This window comes from Diplotaxodon limnothrissa, linkage group LG17 (assembly GCF_057381915.1).
Source record: "Diplotaxodon limnothrissa isolate DT_005_m linkage group LG17, D_limnothrissa_male_GT1.1, whole genome shotgun sequence".
In the NCBI taxonomy this organism is placed as follows: domain Eukaryota; kingdom Metazoa; phylum Chordata; class Actinopteri; order Cichliformes; family Cichlidae; genus Diplotaxodon; species Diplotaxodon limnothrissa.
Genome location: NC_140612.1, coordinates 16,777,779 through 16,803,020, shown reverse-complemented (window position 1 = coordinate 16,803,020; position 25,242 = coordinate 16,777,779). Strand labels below are relative to the sequence as shown.

The window sequence follows — 25,242 nt, the reverse complement described above, 5'->3', positions numbered from 1 at the left end:
CCTTGTGAATTGGAATCAAATCAGAGAAATCAAAATCGATGCCCAGCAATATTTATTTGTGTCACAGAAAGTTATATTTTAAATGTCACTTAAAGTTTTGTGGCCACTCTCATCTGCCATTGTTGCTTTTGAGTTTCAAACAAAATACATTCTGGAATAATTGGCTGTACCAAGCACATGCAAGTCCACACCGATGCATCCTTCATAAAATGGGCGGAGAAAGATGTCCGTGCATTTTGAGCATAGTTGACTTGATACATACGCTGAACTTTAACAGTACTTAAGCTGCGACTGACAACATTTTACAGTTACACAAAAATACACACAAGGACTCGTTTTGAGAAAGAGACAGTGTTAGCTACTGCTAAGCTAGCTAATGCTTTAAACTATTGGCTACAAAATGATGTAGCATAGACCTATAGTATGCTATGTTGGGTGCCTTTTAAAATATCAGCATGTGGTTGTATTTACCTTAATTTAATGAGCCGTCAGTTCCAATAAATACACCACCAGATTGAATGAAATGAAAGTGCAAGGGGGGGCGTGTGTATGGGAGTTTGACACAACGACTTACAGACTCCAAAAATTAAGATGGCAGCCCCCATAAGGGTGAAATTCTGTCTTTACTCTTGTACAAAGGAAGTGGCGCCACGTTATCCATCTCTTACACATTTATTCATACACACACACACAATAAATCCCCCATTAAGTAAAGCTGTTATAGATTAGCAATGGTAACTGAACTACAAAAGCAATAATAATGGAATTATCCTATCCTTCTAAATATGGCTAGAAAATTCTAGCATGCAGCAGTACCTGTGAGGGATGAAGGTAAGGTTCAGGGGAGGCCAGGTTGGTCTGAACAGAGAGGCTTTTCTCCAGGAGGGCCTGAGGGAACCCCAGCCGCTCAAAGGTACTTCGTTTCCAGTGGTGGCCATCGCTCTGTGCTAGTGCCTCGTCCTCACTGAACGCCCTCACCACTGGTCCCGGTAATGGCAGAGGCACTGCTCCGTCGCTCTCATAGCCATCTTTAGAGCTGCCAGCTTGGGAAGCACCACCTCCCTGCCCAGAATCCCAACTGCACCTCTGTTTCATCACCTGCTGAGCCTCCCAAGCAAGTCTGGCCTGAGCCAGCATGGCTTCAGATGCTGTCCCAGTAAGCTCCACCTCCCCATACCGAGTCAGTTCCTGTGGGAGGGATGGCTTGCGGCTTTTGCGTTTGCGGTTGCCAGAGGGAGAGAAAGCCCCAGGCCTGGCTGTAGAAGAAGAAGAGAGGGAATGTGTCTGGCTGGACGTCCAGGATATGGAGTCCTCATAAACTAACCTCTGGCTTCCCTCTCCACCCTCTCCACTGTAGTCCAGCAGGAGGCGGGGGTCTCTGATCAGAGATTGGCTGTGTTGCAGAGTGTAGGACCCCCCATATGAACTTCCATAGCCACCGGTTGTGCCGTAACGCAGAAGACGGTCTGCTGTCTTGAATCGAGGACTGGAAGAAGACTGCTCCACGTACACCAGCTGCTTAACATATTCCTTGCCCACAGGACTGTACTCCAAACTCTGAGTCTTTTCGGGACACTTCTGCCTGGTCAGAACCAGCTGGCCATAGGGTGACTGTCCCTGCTTGGGGGAGTGGTAAAGGGGGACTGAAGATTTTCGAGCAGGTGACTTGCCAGTGCTGTAGAAGGAAGAAGAATCAGAGAGGTGCATGTCAGTGGGAGGCTCTTCATAGATGGGTGGGGGCTGAAAGTCTGTTGGCGGCTCCTCATATAGTGGGGGCTCATAGGTGTAGCGGGGTGAAGGAGGCTGGGAGTCAGCTGAAGTGAGTCGATGGGTGTTTGAGCCACCCAGCTCTGCCCGCTTAAGAAAAGGAGACTGACGGCGGTCGGCATAAAGAACTGGGGAGCTGTCAGGTTCTGAAGAAGGGTTTCCTCCAGAGGGACAGCGAGCTCGTGAGGTGGTGCCCCCTCCAGAAGGAGTGCTAGGGCTGGAGGGGTCACAGGGAGAGTAACCATTTCCCTGATGGGCCAAGAAGCTGGGCTCTCTGTCTGTCACCTTGATCAGCATTCGCTCTTTTGTACCAGTATTCCACCTGAAGGGAGAGGTCCTGGTAGAAGAGAGCAGAAAAAAAGAGAGGAGAGACATTTTGAAAAAGAAAAGAATAGATGCAGTTAGAGGATATTAAAGTTCATTTTGAACTTATCAATTCCTGTTCCAGTTACTCTGTTACAATTAATCTTGTAATTATTAGAAAATACCTCATAATCACATTTATCTGAAAGTGATTGTTATTATAAGGTAATAAAACCAAGATTAACTTGTTCCTAAATGATGGGAAGAGAAAAGCATGCAGAAAGAGAGCAAAAGCTCATGATATGAAGTAATATGCCTGCAACAGAACGGGATCACTACCATTTAATGATGATGTCACTGCTGATAGTAGTAGTAGAATATAATCTGAACTGCGCAGGACTAAACTCTGCTCAGATTTGACCAAATGCGGCAAACGTGATTGGACAGCAGTTTAAAATACCAGTGGGTAACGTCCCAAGGCATACTGCAAACGCAACCAAAGGGTTTCTGAAAGGAAGTTATATTTCTGTGAGCCAGTCACTCAATCACAACAGAGCATTCTTTTCAGTTACAGAAACAAAAGTAAAAGGCAGAAAGACCAAAAGACAAACAGCAACTGGATTCGAAAAATTCAGCAAGGTTTGAAAATAATTTTAAAATTAGAGTTTGAGTTCAGGGAACAGACTAGATCAGAGCGTGCATCAGCAGCATCTTTTCAGTATGTGGAAATGCTTAAACATCTACAAAAAAGACACTGGATGGATGGGAGCATATTTTGATCTAAAACCTTCAATACGTACAACCTACCAGTTATATAGGCACTGTCGCAGAATTTGGAACTGAGAAATGATAACAAGCTGGATGGTCTTTCTCCTCTAAAGCTTAGAGGATGTTGCACACATGCTTTTAAAAAATGATTTCATGAGAATGTTTTTATTTCTCTGGCCACAGAACAGTTTTCGTTTTTGTTTCAGTCATTTTGACATGGGTTTTTGCCCAGAGAAGATGGGTGTTTCTACATCATATTCACATATGGCTTCTTCTTTCCATGATAAAGCTTCAACGTGCAGATAAAAATGATATGGCATAACAGACTTGTAGATCTGAAGTAAAAAGGTAAAGTACCACTATTGTATGACTTACTGTCATGCCGTTAAAAAAATCTGTGTTGAAAGTGAGAAATACATGTGTTCTTGTCTCATATTCACATAACTAAGTGGGTTTTTTTTGGGTAGACTGGGGGGAGGGGGGGGGGGGTGCATCATAGAGGTTGCACAGTGCCATTCTAAAGGCTGAACATTACCCTAAGCATTGTTCTAGTGTGCTGTATACCTGTAACTAACTCAGTCTTACCTATCTGCCTCCTCTCTGTTGCCTTGTTTTTCGGACAGCTCCTGGTCAAGGGAGGACGAGGTGCTTCCTTCTCGGCTGACTTCGCTGTTCCGTCCTGGGCTGTTGTCAGCAGATGCTCGCCGCCCGCCACCTGGAGGACGAGTGATGGTGGCATCTGTGTGCTGCTTCAGAGTCTGCAGCTTGGCCAAGGGTATGATGTCACATCCCTGAGGCCGATGCCACACTGTGCGTTGGGTGGAGGCGTTATAGTAGTAGAAGCGTGAAGTATTGGGGTCAAACAGCTCCCACCACTGGTTCTCACCGGTACGCTTGATGCAAACACCCTGTGGTGGGTCCCACACGCACTCACCCGTTAGCAGATTGGCATACATATGCTCCCGTGTCCGTGGCTCAATGATTTCCACCCACTCCAACCTGTAGGGGCAGATTGCAAAATGATAGAATTACAGTGGCTACATACTCCATCTGCCAGCCTAACTAGCTGGTCAACAGAGCCCATCCACACCTCCCTCCTAAAACCCTCAATGTCTAAGGTGCAGATAAACTTGAGAGGCAAATAGCCAAAGACCCCCCCAGAAAGGACCTGCAGACAACCAAGGACCCCAGAGGCGTAAATCAGACATTCTGAAGGAGACTAAGGAGAACCCACCCTACATGTTTGAGTGCCAGGGCCACAGATCCATACCCAACCCACGCAGAAGAGGCAAGTGTGGAGCAGGGAAATGATTTTACTGCTATTGTTAAATAATCATCATTATTACCATTGCATTAATAATATAATCTGTAGTTTAGGCCAGACGAGGCCATTTGAATTACTAGGTTATTCAAATTGATCATTGCTTTAACAATGTAACAGATAGCTTTAAGATGGCCTTAAGATGTTTATGATGTTAACTTTGTATTCCAGGTGCAGTTATAACTATTTTATACATATTGCATATTTGTGCTTATTTGAGTTGATGTTCAGGTTCATTAATGGTCTAAAGCTTCACTAGTGAGAGTGTCTAGATGATCCATGCTGAGGGAAAACTAGAACATAGAAGGAATTGCAATACATGCTTACACAACAGTTCATTTTAATATCTTTTATATGTTCATATTCTTGTATTAAGCTTTTAGTAGAGGTTCTTGATTAAAACATTTATTTTAAGTAGATGATATATCCATAGTTTCAGTTCGATTATTACATATACGAGAGTGGTTTCTGTCTCTCTGTCTGGTTAGAGGTCAGGAGCTAGTCAGCGAGGTGAAACAGGGTGCAATTGTGGTTAGCACACAGACACAGACACACACACTCAGTTAGAGAGAATCATTTATAGATGAAAGTTTAATTATGTTTTGCTGGGGTTGCAAAAAGCAGTTTGTCGCCGAACTGCTGCTGAGGTGTCAAGATGACAAGCGAGCATCCGGCAGTGACAGGAAGCACCTGTTATGAAGATAGAAGACAATTGTTCTTTTGAATTGTGTTAAAGGTTATTGTGGTTTTGATTTGATCTATGTATAAAATGTATTTGTGACGTTGAAGGGGCGTCATTAAATCAAACCCTGATGCTATAAAAATCTGTGTATGCTTTGAGGAAGTCGAAGACCACTTGCTGTCTGCGTACAGAGTGTTCTTCCCACACGTGTGTAGTCATTAAAATCATTGTTTGACCAAGACCTTCTGGACCATGGTTTGTACTCTCCTTCCTCAATTTTTGAACCTTAACACAAGCCACCCAGCCCAGTGCAAGCACCAATGACTACAAGGATCCCAGACCTAACATCCCAGGACAGCAAGGCAGTAATCACTCATGCTCCCCACCACCACCAATCAAGGCAGACACACAGATACCCAGAAACAGCAGCCCCAGCTTTCCAGCTCCCTGAAAAGTCGCCAGAGATCCAAAGACCAACCCTGGCCACCTGTAAGGCACATAGGTAGATGAGACTAAAGCCGAGCTCCCCCTAAAACAAATTCATCCAACTGTTTTTTTTATTGAGGCAGATATTCTCTCCAGATTAATGTGACCTAGAATTAAATTTGTAGTCAACTAAGGTTAATAACGGAGTTCTACAGGGTTCCATGGTAGGACCAGTTCTGTCTATGCAGACAGTGTCTTTAGAAAACATAGCATACATCTTTACTGCTATGCAGATGATACCCAACTTTATCTATCTCTGAAGCCAGATAACACACCCCAATTAGTTAACCTGCAGAAATGTCTTAAAGACATAAAAACTAGTTTATGCATTTATTACCTCTAGGCTGGTCTACTGCAATTCATTATTATCAGGATGTTTCCCCGAACTCCTTGAAAAGCTGATCCAAAATGATGCAGCAGAACGCTGACAGGGACTAGAAAGCGAGAACATATTTCCTTTTATTGGCTCCCTGGTTAAATCCAAAATTGAATTTAAAAACAAAGTACTGCACCACCCCATTAGAGCACGTCACTCTCAGACTGGGAGCTTACTTGTGTTTCCAAGGGTATTTAAAGTGGAATGGGGGTTAAGAGGCTTCAGCCTTGTGCAACCAGTTTGGATTTGGGCAGCAGACATACTTTCTACTTTTAGGATTAGAATTCAAACTTTCCATTTTGATAAAGCATATAGTTAGGGCAGGGTCAGGTGACCTGGAATCCTCAATTAGCTATGCTGCAGTAGATCTAGGCTTCTGGAGGAATCCCATTTTAATGAAATGCATTTAATCATTAGTTCATATTAATATCTGGCTCCTGTCCACAGCATGTCTTTTGTCCTATCTTCCTCCCTTTACTGCCAAACAGTGGTGGCAGATTGCCACCTCTCCCTGAGCCTGGTTCTGCTGGAGGGTTCTTCCTGTTAAAAGAGATTTTTTCCCACTCCCCTCTGTCGCCAAAGCACTTCTTACAGGGGCTCATCTAATTGGTTTTCTCTTTTTTCTCTGTATCATTGTAGGCTCTTTATTTTACAACATAAAACACGTTGAGACAACTGTTATAGTAATTTGGTGCTAAATAAATAAAACTGAACTGAATCTGTTTGCTAAAACTGCCGGACAGGACAGGTTTAAAAAAACTAAATAAAAAATGTTGTCATCCACCCTCTTTTTTGAAAAAATCTTGACCCTTCTCTTCTTTAAAGAATTTAAAGACCAATTTGAAAATTACAGTTTACTGCTAAGATTTGAAACTTACCAGTTTACATCTTATAACTGTTCCAAAGAGACAGCCCTTCTTAGCGTCTGCAGTGACATTTTGCATACTGATGCAGGCGAAGTTTTGTTCTGCCTTGACCTCTGCCTTACTGATACCGTTGAACATTTTGATCAATAGGCTGAGATACTAATGTCTAGTATTGGATGATATCTGTCTCAATGTTTCTTGTCTGTGGCTGTTTTTAAGTTCTGGTTCTCTTCGACTTCTCCTACTATAAAGTTCTGTTTTGGGCCTTTATTGTTTCTGTTATGATTTCTTCCTCTTCAGCACATTTTAAGCACTTTTAAGGAAATCTCAGTGACAATTCTCGCTGCTATGAAGGCGACATTCAGTTGCATATCTCTTTAAAGCCCAAAGATGTTTCCAAGCTGGATATTTTGAAGTACTCACATACCACAACATCACTAATTCAATTGCACTAGCTCACAATTCAGAGTACACACTAATTCTGGCTCTGGTTTTGACTTTTAGACCTGTGGATAAAGAAGCCGTCCATCCAACCAGTGTAATGGTTGGATGGACACCAGAGAACTTTCGATCTACAGCAACTTCCACGCTGTCTTCACAGCTAACAAAGTGTTGTGATGGCACAAGGGAGAGGTGTGTTTCATTCGAATCCAGGTGCCCACTAAAACCCAGCGGCAGCTATTTTCCTGCCTCCACAAGTAACTGCAGAAGACAACAAGGCAAACATGGCCACCAAAGCAAAGTAAAATTGCACTCTGTACAAAAGCAAAAGTCATCCAGTGCATGCAAAACGAGTCTCTGTCTCTAAGTAGACAGGGACTGCTTTACCATCTACCATGTTTTCTTTTATTTGTTTTTTTTTTAAAATAAATAGTCCTTTTGTGCACTTTGGGAGGCCAGCATAACAAATTACATGTTCAGAACATCTTCTGACTATGGTCGTGTCCAAATTCATGGGCTGCATCCTCCTGAGGACGCATTTGTACACCGATTACGTCACAGCGACGCGCCGAAGGCTGTACAAATTCGTAGACTCCTCCGAATGCAGCCGACAAATGCGTCCTCCTTTTCCCCGAATTTGAAGGATGGGTCGGGTGTGTCCTTCGTGGCCCACCATATCCCAGAATTCATAGCGTGGCCCAGCCAAACTCCAGTTTCCAATAATGGCGGCCGCTACTAAGTTTTAAAATTACTCTTATTAATCTTTCTGGGTCACAAAATAAACTTTTAACATATTTTCAGGCGAGAATGTGGGTGTGTAAACTTCAAATATCTGCTCGGTTTATCAAAATATCGCATATTTCCAAAAGTGTTTCGACGTTTTCAGAGACGTCTGTTACCCACCAGCTCGATAGCTAGCCGGGAGCTCGAGGGTCACTAAAGCCGCCGAGAACGGCACAACTCCCGGCACATCATTTTCAGATCACCGCGGACTTTCGCTGCTCGGGTTAAACGTAATATATAAGTCACTTAGAAAAACTAAAAATGTTATTGTTGGGCTTTTTTCAGTGTTTTATTTGTTCGTGAGTAAATCTGTTTGGCTGAGATTAAAGTTATTAGATTAGATAAAATAAAACTTTATTAATCCCCCGGGTGGGTTCCTCCTTGGTTTTCACACAGCTGACTAAACGTCAAACAGAAAACTGATTAAACAGAAGTGTGAGATGGTCGAGAATTTACGCCAGTGTCCTGTTATATTTTAGATAGCAAGGAGCAGACAGCCGAGTTTATTAAACTCCACCGACACAGCGGTGACGCAAATCAGAAGGCTAGACCGTCCAATTTCACAGCCGTTTACTTCCGGCCTACCCGACCTTCTGAGGACCCGGCCCACGTAGACCGCGAAGGCCGGGTCCTCAGGAGGATGCAGCCCATGAATTTGGACACGACCTATGCCTGCATTTTATATTATATATGTATATTAAAAAAACCTGCAACAATTTTGTCTTCAAAGCTGATGTATTAGAAGCAGGAAAATTAGGCAAGTGCAAACTGGTGTGAGAATTGTGCAGTGCATATGCGTCTGCAAAGCTGCAGACCAGTCAAGGTGCCCACTGCCCAGTATGGTGCTCAGTATGGACATTTTCACTACTCAAACTTACATTTGTAATGTATTGTCATGTCATGTGCTCCAAGTTCAAGATCCTTAGTTCCAGTTTATCTTTCGTTTGTTTCTTGTTGTACGTATGTACTTAGTTTTAGTTCGTTTTTTCCAGCAGTAAAGCTGACACTTTAAGTTAAATGATCAAAGAACTGACCTCACAGCCCACTGTTCATTCAGTGGGCTAGTCTCAGTTATTGTGCAAATGTACTGCTTATAAGGTTGGGAAAACCAGCAGTCAGCTGACACTGAAGAAGTCACTTTGATGAGTGACGAAAAGTTTCTCCCACTAAAAAAAGCTATGTCCAGATGAACAGAATCAACTTTTTGGGACACTTTAAGCTAAGTTTACCATCTTTGAGTCTAGCGTTTGGGTCCAACCCCTGCCTGCCACACAGCTCACCTTGACACATTTCTCTGCAGACGATCAGTTAGCTGTTTGACGACTACTCTTTCTAGAATTTTCAGAGGGCCCGGTGGCGCCAGTGTTCGGCAGCCTCGCCTCTGTCAGTGCGCCCCAGGGCAGCTGTGGCTACAATGTAGCTTGCCATCACCAGTGTGTGAATGGGTGGATGACTGAATGTGTAAAGTGCTTTGGGGTTCTTAGGGACTAGTAAAGCGCTATACAAATACAGGCCATTTACCATCTTCTAAATTAGTGGATGCCATTTCCTCTGCAGCTTGCGAATTATTAATTCTACTTTAAGGTGCACATTTGAGAGTTATACCAAGGAGTCAAGTACTTCTGATTTAAGACTTTCTTTTTCAGAGGAACTACAGTGTCCAGGGTCAGATACCGTGAAGATGTAAAATTATCAACACGATAATCGACCTTGGATGGAGCAGAGTTCAGGTAACTGCTCCACACTGTTTGTACATGGCATTGAAGATGACAAAAGACGATTAATTATATCTTTAAATTAGTTCTAACACTTAGAAAGACATCTACTGTGGTGAAATCTATTCCCAACTGCTGTGTAATCCATTATTGTAAATTGTAAATTTAACCATAGACCCAGATGGAGTTTTAATTTGAAAGTCTAACTCTTAGCCTTGTCCATCCTAATTGGAAAACTCAAAAACCCACTGACTTTTTTTCTGATTTAGTACTCACTTCAGATCAAATAACTATTGTGTGTGATTTTAATATACATATAGATGCTGAAAGTGACAGAATCAACCGAGCATTTAATCTATTATTAGACTCAATTGGCTTCTCTAAAGTTATAAAAGAGCCCACCCACCACTTTAATTACACTTTGGATCTCGTTCAACGTTGTTGTTGAACTTTACATTTACAATAATGGATTCTAGAGCACCACCACATTAACCAATTATGGCCAATTAATCCCACTATCTCCGCTCTGGATCTTTATTTAACTGGCCTGTTCCGCTTCATCTGACAAGGATTCACTCTGACAACTGGTGTACCATTTCTTTCTCTCTTTTCTTTCTCATACACAAGGGGCACACATAGTACCTCGCATAACTATAGCTGCACAAGTCTCGGCAAGGCTTTCTTTAAGAGTTCAATTCAGTTTTATTTATATAGTACGAAATCACAACAGCAGTCATTGCAAAGCACTTTATATTTATATGAGGTAAAAACCCTGTACTAATGGAGACAAAATTCCCAAAATCAAGCTGGGAGCTGGTTCCACAGAAGAGGGGCGTGAAGTCTTATTAGAATTTTTGAGACAGTCCGACAATAATAAAATACATCCAAAATACATTCATAAAAAAGTTTTTTTTAACATCAGGGGTGACACAATGTTTCTAATTTTAGAGATATTGCACAACTGTAAGAAAGTAGTAGTTTGTTTAATAAGCACAATAAAGTAAAAAAACAAACAAAAAACAACAGCCCAAGGTAATGCTACACAGATTAAGTATCTGGTTAGACATCATGTTTCAAAGATTTTTAGGGCCAAGTACAATAACCTAATCTGAGTGATGTGATTGCTGAAATGGTGTTACAGTTTTGTTTTTGTGGATGTGTGAATTTCAGAATTTGAGTAGGACCTGTTAGCTTCAGGTCCCACTTACAGAGAGGCACTGGTTTGACTGAGTTAGTAGTGTGACCATACAGCTTCAGCCTTATGTGAGTATCAAACCTCCAAATGAAAACTCAGACTGTGGCTGGTGCAGGAAAGTAAGTTCAATCTCTATAGAAGTTTCCCGGAGAAATGATAACGTCCAACCCAAGCTCTTTATTAAACCCATGATGCATTGTGCATTACAGGTTAAATAAACAGTAAATTATGGACTAATTAAATGTAAAAGGCTTTCATTCTAGCTAGATAAAATGCACATGGAAAGCATTAAAAATATAGTTAATTAGTTTGAATAACTTTGATTTTCTGAGATCTCTATTGCAACAACTCAACCTTTAAAACACAGAATAGAGGCTATAACCCTGGCATTGCTAAAAGCTCCTCCTCCCTCCCCTTAAAAAGGTCAACTTGCATAGATTGCATTTCTTCTCCCCAACCATTTGTCTTTATAAAATCACTGCTCTCCGTTGCTGGGAGACCACTGAGCACACTGGCAACACTTCCGAGGATTAAATAGGAAGAGGGTATTGGACAAGGACAGATGAGGAGTCGAGGTGGTGTGGGATAAAGCGATAAAGAAGTAGACATAAAGGCTATGATATTTCATTTCCTGCTCCTTACATAAGCAGAACCAAAATGTTCACACCTACTGGAGCTTTAACAACAAGCCCATCCTTAACAGCCCATGAGGGATTTGTAGGATTTATATCAAGTTATCAAAATAAATATAAAAAAAAACAAAACAGGTTTTCTTTTGGTAAAAAACATATTTATTAGGTCATAGGTGAATTATGACCAATTGCAATGGCCCATGTCCCACTGAGACTGCTGACAGTCTTAAGTCGAAGTATTGGAGCCTGTTCCTGCTAAGACACAATGTGACAGATACTTCTTTGAGGATTTTTTTAAAGGTGTCGTGGCATTAATGTTGCTGATGATGTCAGAAGTTGTGAAGAAAAGTTACATTTATGGAGAAACACATATCAAAGACTGCTCTCAGCTAGATCAACATCTTTTTGAACTGCTGCATTTTTTGACTAAGATGTCGCCGAGTATGGCAGCCTCGTCGCAGGCTCCCTCAAAACTACAATATTTTATGCCCTCCATATTGCACAATATTCACCTGCTGACTTTCTGTATATATATATATATATATATATATATATATATATATATATATATATTAGAGCTGGGCGATAGAACGATAACGATATGTATCGCGATATAACTTTTACTCGATAGAGAAATTAAGCTATCGCGATAGACCTCGCCGCTCTTGTCCTCTTTAAAAAAAAAAAAAAAAAAGGTCAGCCAATCCAAATTAAGTAGCGCAGAGCCGAACCAATCACAGCCGCAGCGTCACGTCGCGTGACTTGTTACGTACAGCACAAGTGCCAAGCCACACGTGTGTTTGTTTGGGAAGCAGCCAGCGGGTAATGGAGCCAGCGCGTAATGGAGGAAATGAGTGTGCCGACTAGAAAAATCAACCGAGCGTGACCGAAGAGAAAACAGATGATGGTTCCAATGCCGGAGAGATTGTCGAACGGAAGAGCCATAGAAGTTCCGTAGTGTGAAGGTATTTCGGCTATTTCAAGTCTGACAAAAAACAGAGTAGCGTGCACTGTAAATTGTGCCGAAAGCAAGTCTGGAAATACAATAAACTGGTGCATGCGTCACACTGTGCGCCACGTTATTGTTTCGGTGAAATGAATTTCTACAATACTGTTACTGTTAATTCTACTCTCTGCAGTGTTTAAATGCTTACATATACACACAGTTACTGTCCCTCCACACATACGACTCGGTTCTGCTTCTATGCCCCAGCTTTGTTTACTTTTTCCCACCGAGGCTTCTAGACTTCTGATTGGCCAACATTTCTGCACGGTTAGGAATCTAGCTCCACCTGCTGCTTTGGCATGTTCATAGCAGCGTTTTCCTTCATTTCTGCCTTTATGTGTGGACGGGATTATTTTTAAAACGAAAACGGAAAATCTCCGTTTTCAAAAATACCCGTGTACGTGTGGACGTAGCCTCAGTCTCTGACTGGAAGCGCTAATTCGTCATTCGGCTTTTGTCAGACTAAAGTAACTGTTAAAACTGTTTGAAAAGCTAAGCTATACAATAGGGCTGAACGATTATGGAAAATAATCTAATTGCGATTTTTTGCCCCAATATTGCGATTGCGATGCGATATGCGATTATTTTTTAAGGTCTTTGTCTTCTGTATTATTAAACAAAGACAAGCAATACATCATATAGTATGGCCAATACTATATTACATTAATTTTAAACTGTTCTTTCCTGGAAGACAGACCTCTGTTATGATAACATGAGGTGATGCATGAATTGATTACTGACATTTTTATTTAACTTCTTCAATCACAACAGTATATTTGAACATACACAATAGTTTATTTTTAGCTTACAAACATCTGAGCATAAAGTGCTGACAAGGAACCCTGGTGTAAACATTAAAATGAAAGTCAGTACAATGTGCAGATTGCAGAAATATACATAAACAAAATCAGTGGCTTTACCACACTCAGTTTTTCGACATCTGTGAACTACTAGACAGTCATTCGATTAAAAAATAATATTAAATAAATAAAACTAATAAATAAAAAATACACACATCTTACTGATCTCTGCAGTCAGTAACATTACACATAAAGTGCAAACATAATAGCAATTGTATAAACACACACACAAACACGCCTTTAAAATTTAAAGGCGTGAAATTGGACGGTCTAGCCTTCTGATTAGCTAATCAGAAGGCTAGTTCTGATTAGCGTCACCGCTGTCTCGGTGGAGTTTAATAAACTCGGCCGTCTGCTTCTTGCTATCTAAAATATAACCAGACACTGGCGTAAATTCTCGACTGTCTCATACTTCTGTTTAATAAGTTTTCTGTTTGACGTTTAGTCAGCTGTGTGAAAACCAAGGAGGAACCCACCCGGGGGATTAATAAAGTTTTATTTTATCTAATCTAATAACTTTAATCTCAGCCAAACCGATTTACTCACGAACAAACAAAACACTGAAAAAAGCCCAACAATAACATTTTTAGGTTGTCTAAGTGACTTATATATTACGTTTAACCCGAGCAGCGAAACTCCGCGGTGATCTGAAAATGATGTGCCGGGAGTTGTGCCGTTCTCGGCCGCATCAGTAACCCTCGAGCTCCCGGCTAGCTGTCGAGCTGGTGGGTAGCAGACGCCTCTGAAAACGTCGAAGCACTTTTGCAAATATGGGATATCTTGATAAACCGAGCAGATATTTGATGTTTACACAACTACTTTCTCGCCTGAAAATATTTTAAAAGTTTATTTTGTGACCCAGAAAGATTAGTATGAGTAATTTTAAAACTTAGTAGCGGCCGCCATTGTTGGAAACTGGAGTTTGGCTGGGCCGCGCTATGAATTCTGGGATATGGTAGTAATTTGGACAGCCTTCGGCGCGTCGCTGTGACGTAATCGGTCTACAAATGCGGCCTCAGGAGGATGCAGCCCATGAATTTGGACATGTCCAGAGTATAATCGCAGCCTTTGCGGTTAGAAAATTGCACTTGATCATGTCGCGATATTATCGCAAATGCGATATATCGTTCAGCCCTACTATACAACAAGGAGAGATTGAGAATTTCCTTTTAGTTCTCAGTTTATTTGATATTGACAAAAGTTAGTCAGTTTTGTCTGTTCTTCTGTAAAACAAACTAAGATTTATTTTTAGAATTAATATTTTGTTTCTAAGTGGAATTGACAATTTAGTCTGTTTCGTTTGTTCTATTTTGAAACTTAAACGCTTTAGCGGCTGCCTTTTGTGTAGTTTGCAATATTTGCCTTTATTTATCTGAAAAAGTCTCATGTTCCTTAAGTACATCTACCCTGTTGAACTTATTATGGGAAATAAATATTTAAATAAAAACAAGCTGCTGATTATTTCACATTTTACTTGTGAGCAACGGCACATTTAAATCTTACAAATATAGTTATTTGGCTTATATCGTGATTAGGGGTGGGTTTTTATAATCGATTCATCGATTAAAATCGATTCTGGCTTGGATAACGTAAAATCGATTCATTAAAATCCTGAATCGATTCATTAAAATCCTGAATCGATTTTTTTAATATAAATTTATTTTGCCCGAAATGCCAGAATCTCTGGTGACATCTCACAAAATTTCAAGAACCACCAAACAGTTAAGACAGTAAATGAGAGCAGGAACACGGATTCTGCACATAGACTTAAACACACAGCGCGACCCGCGGATCAGAATCAGTGAGATGTCGCCTTTCTCACCCGACGGCAAGGACACGGTCGGGGCTGAAAGCCGACAGCTTGCTGATTCTGATGTGTCGGCGGGTCCAAGCTTTGTGTTCACGCCCTTTATGCGCCGATTCTAAAGCTGTTAGTTTGATCTCTCTCCAAACAATATTGACCGAACCAGCAGCAAAAGAAGATTCACATAAACATCGTCATGTATTCACTCTGACTTTTACTGTTTTGCTTCCACCGCGATGCACAGCTCTCTCTCTCTCTCTCTCTCTCTCTCTCTCTCTCTCTATCTCTGTACTTCAAGAACAGTTTCCCTTTCTTCTTCTTCATTATTCGCTTGCTTGTTACGCACAAGTCTACTGTTGTTTACAGCGCTGTCAGCCGCTGTTTTTTTCCCTTTTACATTCTTCCGAAAAGAAAACCTCATTTCTGCTGTTCAATACTGAACAAATTTAAACTTTTTAAAATTATTCAAAATGCAAAACGCTTAACCATGTCTCTAATAAAACCGCTGTAACTTCAGAGGTAATGTTCATATGTTGATTAATGGTTTTCTTTCGTTTTTGATGTACTGCAGAATATTTTTATAAAATCCCAGGCCAGGAAAATCACCTTCATGTTTTTCTGTGTTTTATCTTCAGCTACTTTGACACAAAGGTATCTGCTGTGATGCTCACACCTTTGATAAAGTCTTGCGTGTGTCAGCTTCCTTTTTATTGATACAAAAATATGTAAATGTACTGATCTGAATTATAATATTTCTGACTGTCAAAATATCCCAGATTTAAATCGAATCGAATCGAATTAAATCGAATTAAATCGAATCGTGGATCGAATCGATTCGGGACCTTGTGAATCGGAATTGAATCGATTCTAGAAATCAGTGACGATACCCAGCCCTAATCGTGATAGATATCGTTATCGCCTGAAATGAAAAAAACATATCGTGATATGAAAAAATCTCATATCGCCCAGCTCTAATATATATATATATATATATATATATATATATTAGGGGTGCAACGATACTCGTATCGATATTGAACCGTTCGATACAGTGCTTTCGGTTCGGTACGCATATGTATCGAACAATACAAAATTTGTAATTTATTTTATCAACTTTCCTTCTGACGATGCTGTCTGTGTTGAGCGCTCAGTGTATCTGCGTTCGACTACTCCGCCTAGGCTGCACTGTCGAGCGCAGATCCACTGAGCGCTCAACACAGACAGCATAGTCAGAAGGAAGAGCGCAGGGCAAGCTGGCGAGACAGAAGTTAAGCTCTCCTTGCAACATGGCAAATTGAACCTCCCCCACCCTCATTCAGATCTGGCGTTTGGAATTATTTTGGTTTTCATGTGACTATGACCCTGAAGGTAAGCGCGTCATGGACTAAAGTAAAACAGTATGTTGGATGTGCCACGCAATGCTCAATTACATGGGTGGGAACTAGTGTGTTAGCGCAGTTAGCTCGTTAACGTGTTGGCCGTCTAGCCCCATGCAGGGGTAGCTCGTTAACGGAGATTTGCCGTGTTGTGGCGTTAACGTCATTTCAACGAGATTAACGCTGACAGCACTAGTGGGAACACAACGAATATGACTGCACATTTACACCGACATCATCCTAGTGCAAAGACAAGTGGAAGCAGACAAAAACAACAAGCATGCATGCTACAAACTTTACCCGAGTCATTTAGACAGCCGTTAGCACATGATTCTCCTTATGGGAACCTGATATGTTTAATATTGTGGCGAGCTCAGACAAGGAGGAGACGGAGGTGTCGTTTGGTCTTGCTTCCCGTGAGCTAGCCAGGGAGCACAGCCGTTTATTGACATCTGCAGAAGAACACTGCCGCTAGCTAACTGCTCAGCGCGGAAACCGCACAGCAACAACAACACACAGAGCGCCCTCTGACCCCGGAAGGACACACCGTCGCAGCGAGAAGGCGTCACCCGTCACTATGGCAACATAAACAAAACATAACTGTACAAACAGAACCCCGAACAGCCCTGACCCGCTACATAGCCCCCACCTAAGGGGTCAGTCGTCCCCGACTACCCCATTACCCCACACAAAGTCCTGCAAATGTCCAGGTGCCTTCTTTTGGCGCACCGGCCGGTCACGACCGGCGGGGGAAAAGTCACTCGGGTCAGAACATGGGGTGCCACCATCATCCCACTTCTGACACCAATGTGGCGAGCTCAGACAATGAGGAGACGGAGCTGTCGTTTGGTCTTGCTTCCCGTGAGCTAGCCAGGGAGCACAGCCGTTTATTGACATCTGCAGAAGAACACTGCCGCTAGCTAACTGCTCAGCGCGGCAACCGCACAGCAACAACAACAACAACACACAGGGCGCCCTCTGACCCCGGAAGGACACACCGTCGCAGCGAGAGGGCGTCACCCGTCACTATGGCAACATAAACAAAACATAACTGTACAAACAGAACCCCGAACAGCCCTGGCCCGCTACAATATGCTGCTGAGAATATAGCCCAGAAGAAGCGTATAGTATAGCTTTTATTTTGGAAAGAGCCATTTCTCTGTAATAAACTCTCTTTTCCAAAGATGAGTGATTCCTCAATCAGATACAGGTGTTACCGCGCCAGATCCGCGGCCCCGAACCGTAGTAAGGAAACCTCTGGCAGTTACTTGTAGGGCTGCTCAATTAATCGAATTTTAATCACGATTACGATCTGGGCTTTCAACGATCATTAAAAATGACTGAGCCGATTATTAGCCCCTCCCTCATGCTTTACTCTCGCGCTGCTCCGTGTGGCAAATCAAGCGCACTGCTCTGCATTCCGAACACCCGTCACAACAATTAAGAGGACCCGAGGGAAGCTCGGAAAGCTAAGCAGAAGTTATTTGGAGAGGAGTGGACTGCCGTTGGTTGAAAAGAGAGGTAAAAAAAAACAAAAAAAAACTTCAGTGGTGTGGAAACATTATGGGTTCGCGGAGTCAGACGTGGATCAAGTAGACACAGTGTGTAAACTTTGCTATGGTGTCGTAGCTGCACCACAGAGCAACACTGCAAAGTTTACATTTTTCATTTATTTCTTATATTGCAAACATTTGCACTGTTATCAGTATTTGCACACTATTTTATATTATTTTTTAAAGTCATTATTCAATACATTGTTATTGTTAACCCTTTAAAGCCGGTCAGAGCAGCATGCTCGTTTTGTATAACTATTTTTAAATCCCTGTAGAACCTGAACCGCTAAGCTAGCACAATAAATTTTTTTCCATATGAAACCAGAGGAGTTGTACTTACATCTTATGCCATCATCTTGTCCTAGGTCACGGTTTCCTTCCACATAAAGCTTTGCAAAAATTGCATAAAAAGCGCTTGCAGGAACAAAAACATAATATTCCAGAAACACGCTTTGCCAATCTGATCAGCTGTTCTTAACACTTCCCACATTGAAAAAGACGTCAACTCGAACTATCGCAAGTGACGTCATTTTCGCGGAAAATGTAGTTTTTTTACTTGTAGGCCTTAGAACTCGAATTGCACTGCTGGAAATAGTTTATTTTGATGCACATGCACATTCTTTGCAAATTTGCATCATAGGATTGGTTTTTTTTTGTTTTTCCTGCAGTATATAAAAATTGCTGTATCTCCAAAAATAAAACTATGAAGACACTCAAAATAAATTTCCTGTTGTTGTAAACTATTTTTTGCAACTTTTTTGTATTTAAAGTTTTGAGGGATAAACCTCTTAAATTTCTCCAAGTAGCAATATATGTAAAAAAAACAAAACAAAAACGATTTTCAATTTTTTTGTAGTTTATTGCACTTTTTTGCAATTAATGTAGTTACTATGGACTTAATACATGTCATGGTCCTGGGTCGGTGACCCAGCGCTTTTAGTTATCATTTTCTAGTTTATGATGATGATGATTATTATTGTTTGAGTTCTGTGTGTTATATTTGGTCTGCCTTTGAGTCTGTCTCTGTCTATGGTGTCACCCCATCTGGTTGTGAATCTGTCTGTTTAGTTCAATGTCTTGTCTGGTTCCATGTGTCTGAGTTTCCTGTTTTATTGTGAAGGTTTGTGTCATATGTGAGTGTGCTCAGTTTACGTTTCCCCTGTCTCGTCAGCTGTGATTTCTCCCAGGTGTGTTCCCCTCCTGTCTCTCATCCCTTGATTACTGCCGTCTGTGTATTTAAGCCCTGTGTTTCTCTGTGTCAGTGTCGCGTCGTACCCTCAACTAGCTGTGTGTTCTGCTTCTATGTTCCTAGTGTTTGGTCCCCTGCTCCAGTTTAGTGTTTCAGTCCTTGGTTCCTCTGTTCTGACTTTTGGTTTTCTTTTGGTGAGTTTAGTTTGTACGAGGTTTTTCCCAGCAATAAAGCTGCGCCTTAAGTTTCACTTCCGTGTCTGAGTTCTGCATTTTGGGTCCACCACTCCTGCTTGCCTGCCACACAGCGATTCATGACAGAACGACGCGACCAGTAATGGACCCAGCAAACTCCGTACGGAACCGGCAGCGTGCAGACTCCGCCTTCCCTAACGAGAGAAGGCAGGAGGCTCGGCATGCCCGGGAGCGCGAGTCTGCCTTCTATGGGACTCGATTGGCTCTAGGTGGGCCGCGCAGCCTCCAAACTGCAAACGCTGCTGCCTTTTCCCCACATCGTCCCACGGTGATAAGAGTTGGAGGATTCAGCCTATCGCCTGCCACAACTCCTCCGGCCTTCTCAACTTCCGGTTCACCTCCCCAGTCGCCGCCCACGTCCTGCGCAAAGAAGAGGGTTACTCGGCGGCCGAGGAGAGATTTCGTGCCTCCGACAAGCAGCCTATCTCCGCTGCAGTCCTTTGCGCTCTTCCTGGGACTTCCACGCTCGGAGCTGCACAAGCTCCCCGTCTCTCCGGCGCAGCCCGGTTCGTCATCGGCTCAGCCAGCCGACATCACCGAAGTGCCTGCGCCCACTGCCTCGGGAACTCACGGCACAGTTCCCAGGAATAAACGGCGCTCACGCCGTCGCCACCCTAAAGTTACTGAGCAAACTCCGTTGGTGAGTGACTCTGACAGTTTTTTCCATGCCACTTCCAAGTCGGACCGACTCGGACAATATTCTGCTCCTGAGTCCGCTGTTTTTCAGGTCCGTAACACATCAGAAATGAATAGTGAGTTTGAATATGACTGTGTTTCCAGGGCTCATAATGTTTCTAAGTTCACCTCCGCACCTTTTAAGCACGAGACTGAGTTCATTACCCCCCCAGAGGTAATGCTGTTCATGCTGAATTAAAGAATCCTGGCACTGTAAGCTCCATGCGCGTCATCCCAGAGGCCATTAACTCCGTGTCTGGTAATTCTGGGTCGGTTAATCCTGAACCTGCATTACCTACCCTCACGCCCATGTTTCAGAGTGACTATTTTTCCTGTGCTCCTCCCAGGTCAGCAGCAATTAACACACAGACTGATAATCTCACCTTAGAGAAGCAAAAGACTATTGTTGAGCTGCATACTCATGAACAACACCGTGAAGTTAACAGTTCTGAGGTCCCTGTACCTGCTGAGTATAAGACTGTGAATGGTGTTTCTTCACTCCTGGACTATGCTGCTCTCCAACCTATATATTTAGAAACCGTTTGTGTGAATGCTCCTGTGTCCGCAACGGATCCCTTTGTGCTCGGTATTACTGACTCTGACTCTGCTAAACCTGGATCTTCCTGTGCTATGACTGTTTTAGAGACTGCTACTCCTAACATGGACAGCTTAAGGCCTACAGAGTTGCCAGGAGTGACTCGCCATGAATCTCTGTTAGCCGCCCGGCCCGAAGCTCAGTCGCCACCTCCACCACATTCAGTCTCGCTTCCCATAGCACAGTCACATCCACAGCCTGACTTACTACAAACCTTATTTCAATCCTTAGCCCAGTCAATAGCTCAGTTGGTAGAGGAATCATCAGCCTTATCGTCAGCTCGGTTTCCAACTTCACAACCATCATTTTCCCGACCTTTTCTTCAGTTGCCCTCAGCTCAGCCACCTATACAGCCATCATCTTCACCTACACCTCCGGTACAGCAAGCTATGTCTATCCAACCCTTACAGAACTGTTCCACAACCTTGAATCCTAATCAGAGAGACAAACCAAACAATATTGTTATCAGTCCTCAAAAGCTGGCCAGTTCTGAGACTGAGATTCACTCCAGGGCCTCCCCAGAGGCTGGGTTTCAGCCCCCAGCAGACTCTGGACCCCTGGCGGTTAAGAAGCCAGCTGAGGACCGCACCCGGCCGTTGCTGCCTGAGCAGACTCAATGCTCTGTGCAGCTGCAGTCTGCCATGTGTTTGCCAGAGGCCCGTGTGCCTGCTGGTCCTGTTGCGTTCCTGCCAGAGGCCCGTGTGCCTGCTGGTCCTGTTGCGTTCCTGCCAGAGGCCCCCGCGCCTGCTGGTTCTGTTGCGTTCCTGCCAGAGGTCTCCGCGCCTGCTGGTTCTGTTGCGTTCCTGCCAGAGGTCTCCGCACCTGCTGGTTCTGTTGCGTTCCTGCCAGAGGTCTCCGCACCTTCTGGTTCTGTTCTGTGTGTGCCAGGGGCTCCAGTGCCCACTGGTTCTGAGACTGTTTTTGCTGGGGGGCCCGAGGAGCCCGTCCAGCCTTCTGCTTCGTCAGCTGGGGGGCCCGAGGAGCCCGTCCAGCACCATGCCTCGTCTGCTGGAGGGCCCGAGGAGCCCGTCCAGCACCATGCCACGTCTGCTGGAGGGCCCGAGGAGCCCGTTCAGCTTCCTTCCACGTCAGCTGTACAGGCTGGGAAGCAGCCTGCTAGGAATGGCGTGAGCTTTCTCTCCGCCTCGGACTGCTTTCTGCTTCAGCCGTCTCTTCCGGCTGGAGGGCCCGAGGAGCCCATCCGGCCTCAAGCCACGTCCGCTGGAGGGTCCGAGGGGCGCGTTCAGCCTCCTGTCTCCGCTGGAGGGTCCGAGGGGCCCGTTCAGCCTCCTGTCTCCGCTGGAGGGTCCGAGGGGCCTGTCCAGCCTCACGCCTCGTCAGCTGGAGGGTCCGAGGGGCCCGTTCAGCCTCCTGTCTCCGCTGGGGGGTCCGAGGGGCCCGTTCAGCCTCCTGTCTCCGCTGGAGGGTCCGAGGGGCCCGTTCAGCCTCACGCCGCATCAGCTGGAGGGCCCGAGGAGCCTGTCCAGCCGCCACCTGCGACCGCCTCGTCGTCGCCTGGTCCGGCTGCATCCGCCTGTGCTTCTGCTACGCCTGGGCCAGCCTCTGCCTGTGCTTCTGTTACGCCTGGGCCAGCCTCTGCCTGTGCTTCTGCTACGCCTGGTCCGGTCTCAGCCTCTGCTTCTGCTATGCCTGGTCCGGTCTCAGCCTCTGCTTCTGGTCCAGCTTTGGCTTCTGCTTCTGCTCCGCCTGGCCCAGCTTCTGCTCCGCCTGGCCCAGCTTCTGCTTCAGCCTGTGCTCCGCCTGGTCCGGCCTCAGCCTCTGCAACCTCGTCTGGTCCGGCCTCAGCCTCTGCAACCTCGCCTGGTCCGGCCTCAGCCTCTGCAACCTCGTCTGGTCCGGCCTCCGAGTCTTCGTCCTCGTCTGGTCCGGCCTCCGAGTCTTCGTCCTCGTCTGGTCCGGCCTCCGAGTCTTCGTCCTCGACTGGTCCTGTGCCCACCAGGCCATGGCCAGCACGCCTGGGACTGGAGGGCCGCCGCTGCCTTCCGCGCGGTCGGCCCCCTGAACTGCTCCGTCGTCTCCTTCGGCGCCGCCGCCGCCTTCCGCGCGGTCGGCCCCCTGAACTGCTCCGTCGTCTCCTTCGGCGCCGCCGCCGCCTTCCGCGCGGTCGGCCCCCTGAACTGCTCCGTTGTCTCCTTCGCCGCCGCCGTTGCCTTGCGCACGGCCGGCCTCCTGAACTGTTTCCACGTCGCCGCCGTTGCCTTGCGCACGGCCGGCCTCCTGAACTGTTTCCACGTCTCCGCCGTTGCCTTCCGCACGGCCGGCCCCCAGATCTGCTCTGTCGCCGCCACTGCCTTCCGCGTGGCCGGCCCCCGGAACTGTTTGCCCGTCGTCGCAGTTGCCGTCCACACGGTCGGCCCCCGGAACTGAACCGTTTTGGCCTCCTGCGCTGTCGGCCTCCGGGTCGGCCCCCTGAACTTGACCTTCTGGGTCTTTCGGGGCTCTGTCCCTCCTTCCTGGTCCCCCGCCGCCCACCCTGGTGGGGTTGTTTTCTGTTTTTGGCTGTTTTTTGTGCTTCTGTTGGGCGGTCTGGAGCCCGCCCTTGAGGGGGGGGTACTGTCATGGTCCTGGGTCGGTGACCCAGCGCTTTTAGTTATCATTTTCTAGTTTATGATGATGATGATTATTATTGTTTGAGTTCTGTGTGTTATATTTGGTCTGCCTTTGAGTCTGTCTCTGTCTATGGTGTCACCCCATCTGGTTGTGAATCTGTCTGTTTAGTTCAATGTCTTGTCTGGTTCCATGTGTCTGAGTTTCCTGTTTTATTGTGAAGGTTTGTGTCATATGTGAGTGTGCTCAGTTTACGTTTCCCCTGTCTCGTCAGCTGTGATTTCTCCCAGGTGTGTTCCCCTCCTGTCTCTCATCCCTTGATTACTGCCGTCTGTGTATTTAAGCCCTGTGTTTCTCTGTGTCAGTGTCGCGTCGTACCCTCAACTAGCTGTGTGTTCTGCTTCTATGTTCCTAGTGTTTGGTCCCCTGCTCCAGTTTAGTGTTTCAGTCCTTGGTTCCTCTGTTCTGACTTTTGGTTTTCTTTTGGTGAGTTTAGTTTGTACGAGGTTTTTCCCAGCAATAAAGCTGCGCCTTAAGTTTCACTTCCGTGTCTGAGTTCTGCATTTTGGGTCCACCACTCCTGCTTGCCTGCCACACAGCGATTCATGACAATACATACACATTTTTAAAATATGGGCTATAACAGTTGTATTGATGTATAACAACTTGAAATGCTCCCACAAATGGCACTACAGCATGTAAAAAAAAATAAAATAAGCTCTGGCGGACTTGGTTCTATGGTAGATCTTAAAGGGTTAAATAAATATCGTCAAATAATCGTGATCTCAATTTCAGTGAAAATAATCGTGATTATCATTTTTGCCATAATCGAGCAGCCCTAGTTACTTGAAGGTTCCGTAACTGACTCGTAGCCGGCAACAGCTTACTATACAGGTCAACTCCGCTAGCAAAAAGATCGAAGGAGGCTTAGGAAACTGCTTCACCGAACTTTATTTCTTCTCTAAGGCACGAACACCGCATACAGTGGGCTGAAACAGTTTACTCACAGCGAGCATCGCCGACACAACTCTGGCTGTCGAGGGAGTTATTATATTCCTTTTATTTATTTTCTTTTCGTCTCTTCTGTAGCTAACCGTTACTTTTTCCCCTTCTCCGCTCTCTCTCTTCACACACACACCAGGCAGTCCCGCTACACACATCCCGAATACATTTCCCATCAGGCTTCATCCTTAAAGGGCCATGCCTGTAACACAGGGTTTGCAAAATCGCTAGCCCCGGGACGTGGGGCTAGCGATTTTTCCAGTCGGGCTACCAAAATCTATCTCTGCCCTGCCCGTCGGGCTATTGTAGGAAGGAAAAATATATGTCAATGCTTTTGCATTCTTTCGGAAATGTAGCTGGGTAATTATGTCATTGGCATCGGTGAGCCACTGTCAATATGTGACATATTGAAATCGCGTTTGAATTTGCGCTTGTTTTTTGCTTTCACTTTGCAAATGTCCAGGTGCTTTCTTTTGGCGCACCGGCCGGTCACGACCGGCGGGGGAAAAGTCACTCGGGTCAGAACATGGGGTGCCACCATCATCCCACTTCTGACACCAATGTGGCGAGCTCAGACAACGAGGAGACGGAGGTATCGTTTGGTCTTGCTTCCCGTGAGCTAGCCAGGGAGCACAGCCGTTTATTGACATCTGCAGAAGAACACTGCCGCTAGCTAACTGCTCAGCGCGGCAACCGCACAGCAACAACAACAACACACAGGGCGCCCTCTGACCCCGGAAGAACACACCGTCTCAGCGAGAGGGCGTCACTCGTCACTATGGCAACATAAACAAAACATAACTGTACAAACAGAACCCCGAACAGCCCTGACCCGCTACAATATGCTGCTGAGAATATAGCCCAGAAGAAGCGTATAGTATAGCTTTTATTTTGGAAAGAGCCATTTCTCTGTAATAAACTCTCTTTTCCAAAGATGAGTGATTCCTCAATCAGATTTATTTTTTTAATTACTTTTGTTTCAGCAACATTAAATTTAAAAACTGTACTTTTGAGTTAAAATATAT

At 44.7% G+C, this 25,242-nt stretch overlaps 1 protein-coding gene across 1 annotated transcript in view; it reads right to left on the bottom strand.

Moving 5' to 3' along the window:
* arhgap39 (Rho GTPase activating protein 39) overlaps window positions 1-4,106 on the bottom strand; it is a 28,453-nt gene extending 24,347 nt beyond the window's left edge. Inside the window, exons 1-3 of the mRNA XM_085375506.1 lie at window positions 4,078-4,106; window positions 3,424-3,837; window positions 817-2,104 (exon numbers count right to left, since the gene is read on the bottom strand). Of these exons, the coding sequence (XP_085231632.1) occupies window positions 817-2,104; window positions 3,424-3,837; window positions 4,078-4,106 (1,731 nt within the window). The remainder of the gene's footprint in view (window positions 1-816; window positions 2,105-3,423; window positions 3,838-4,077) is intronic.
* Between the last annotated feature and the right edge of the window lie 21,136 nt (window positions 4,107-25,242).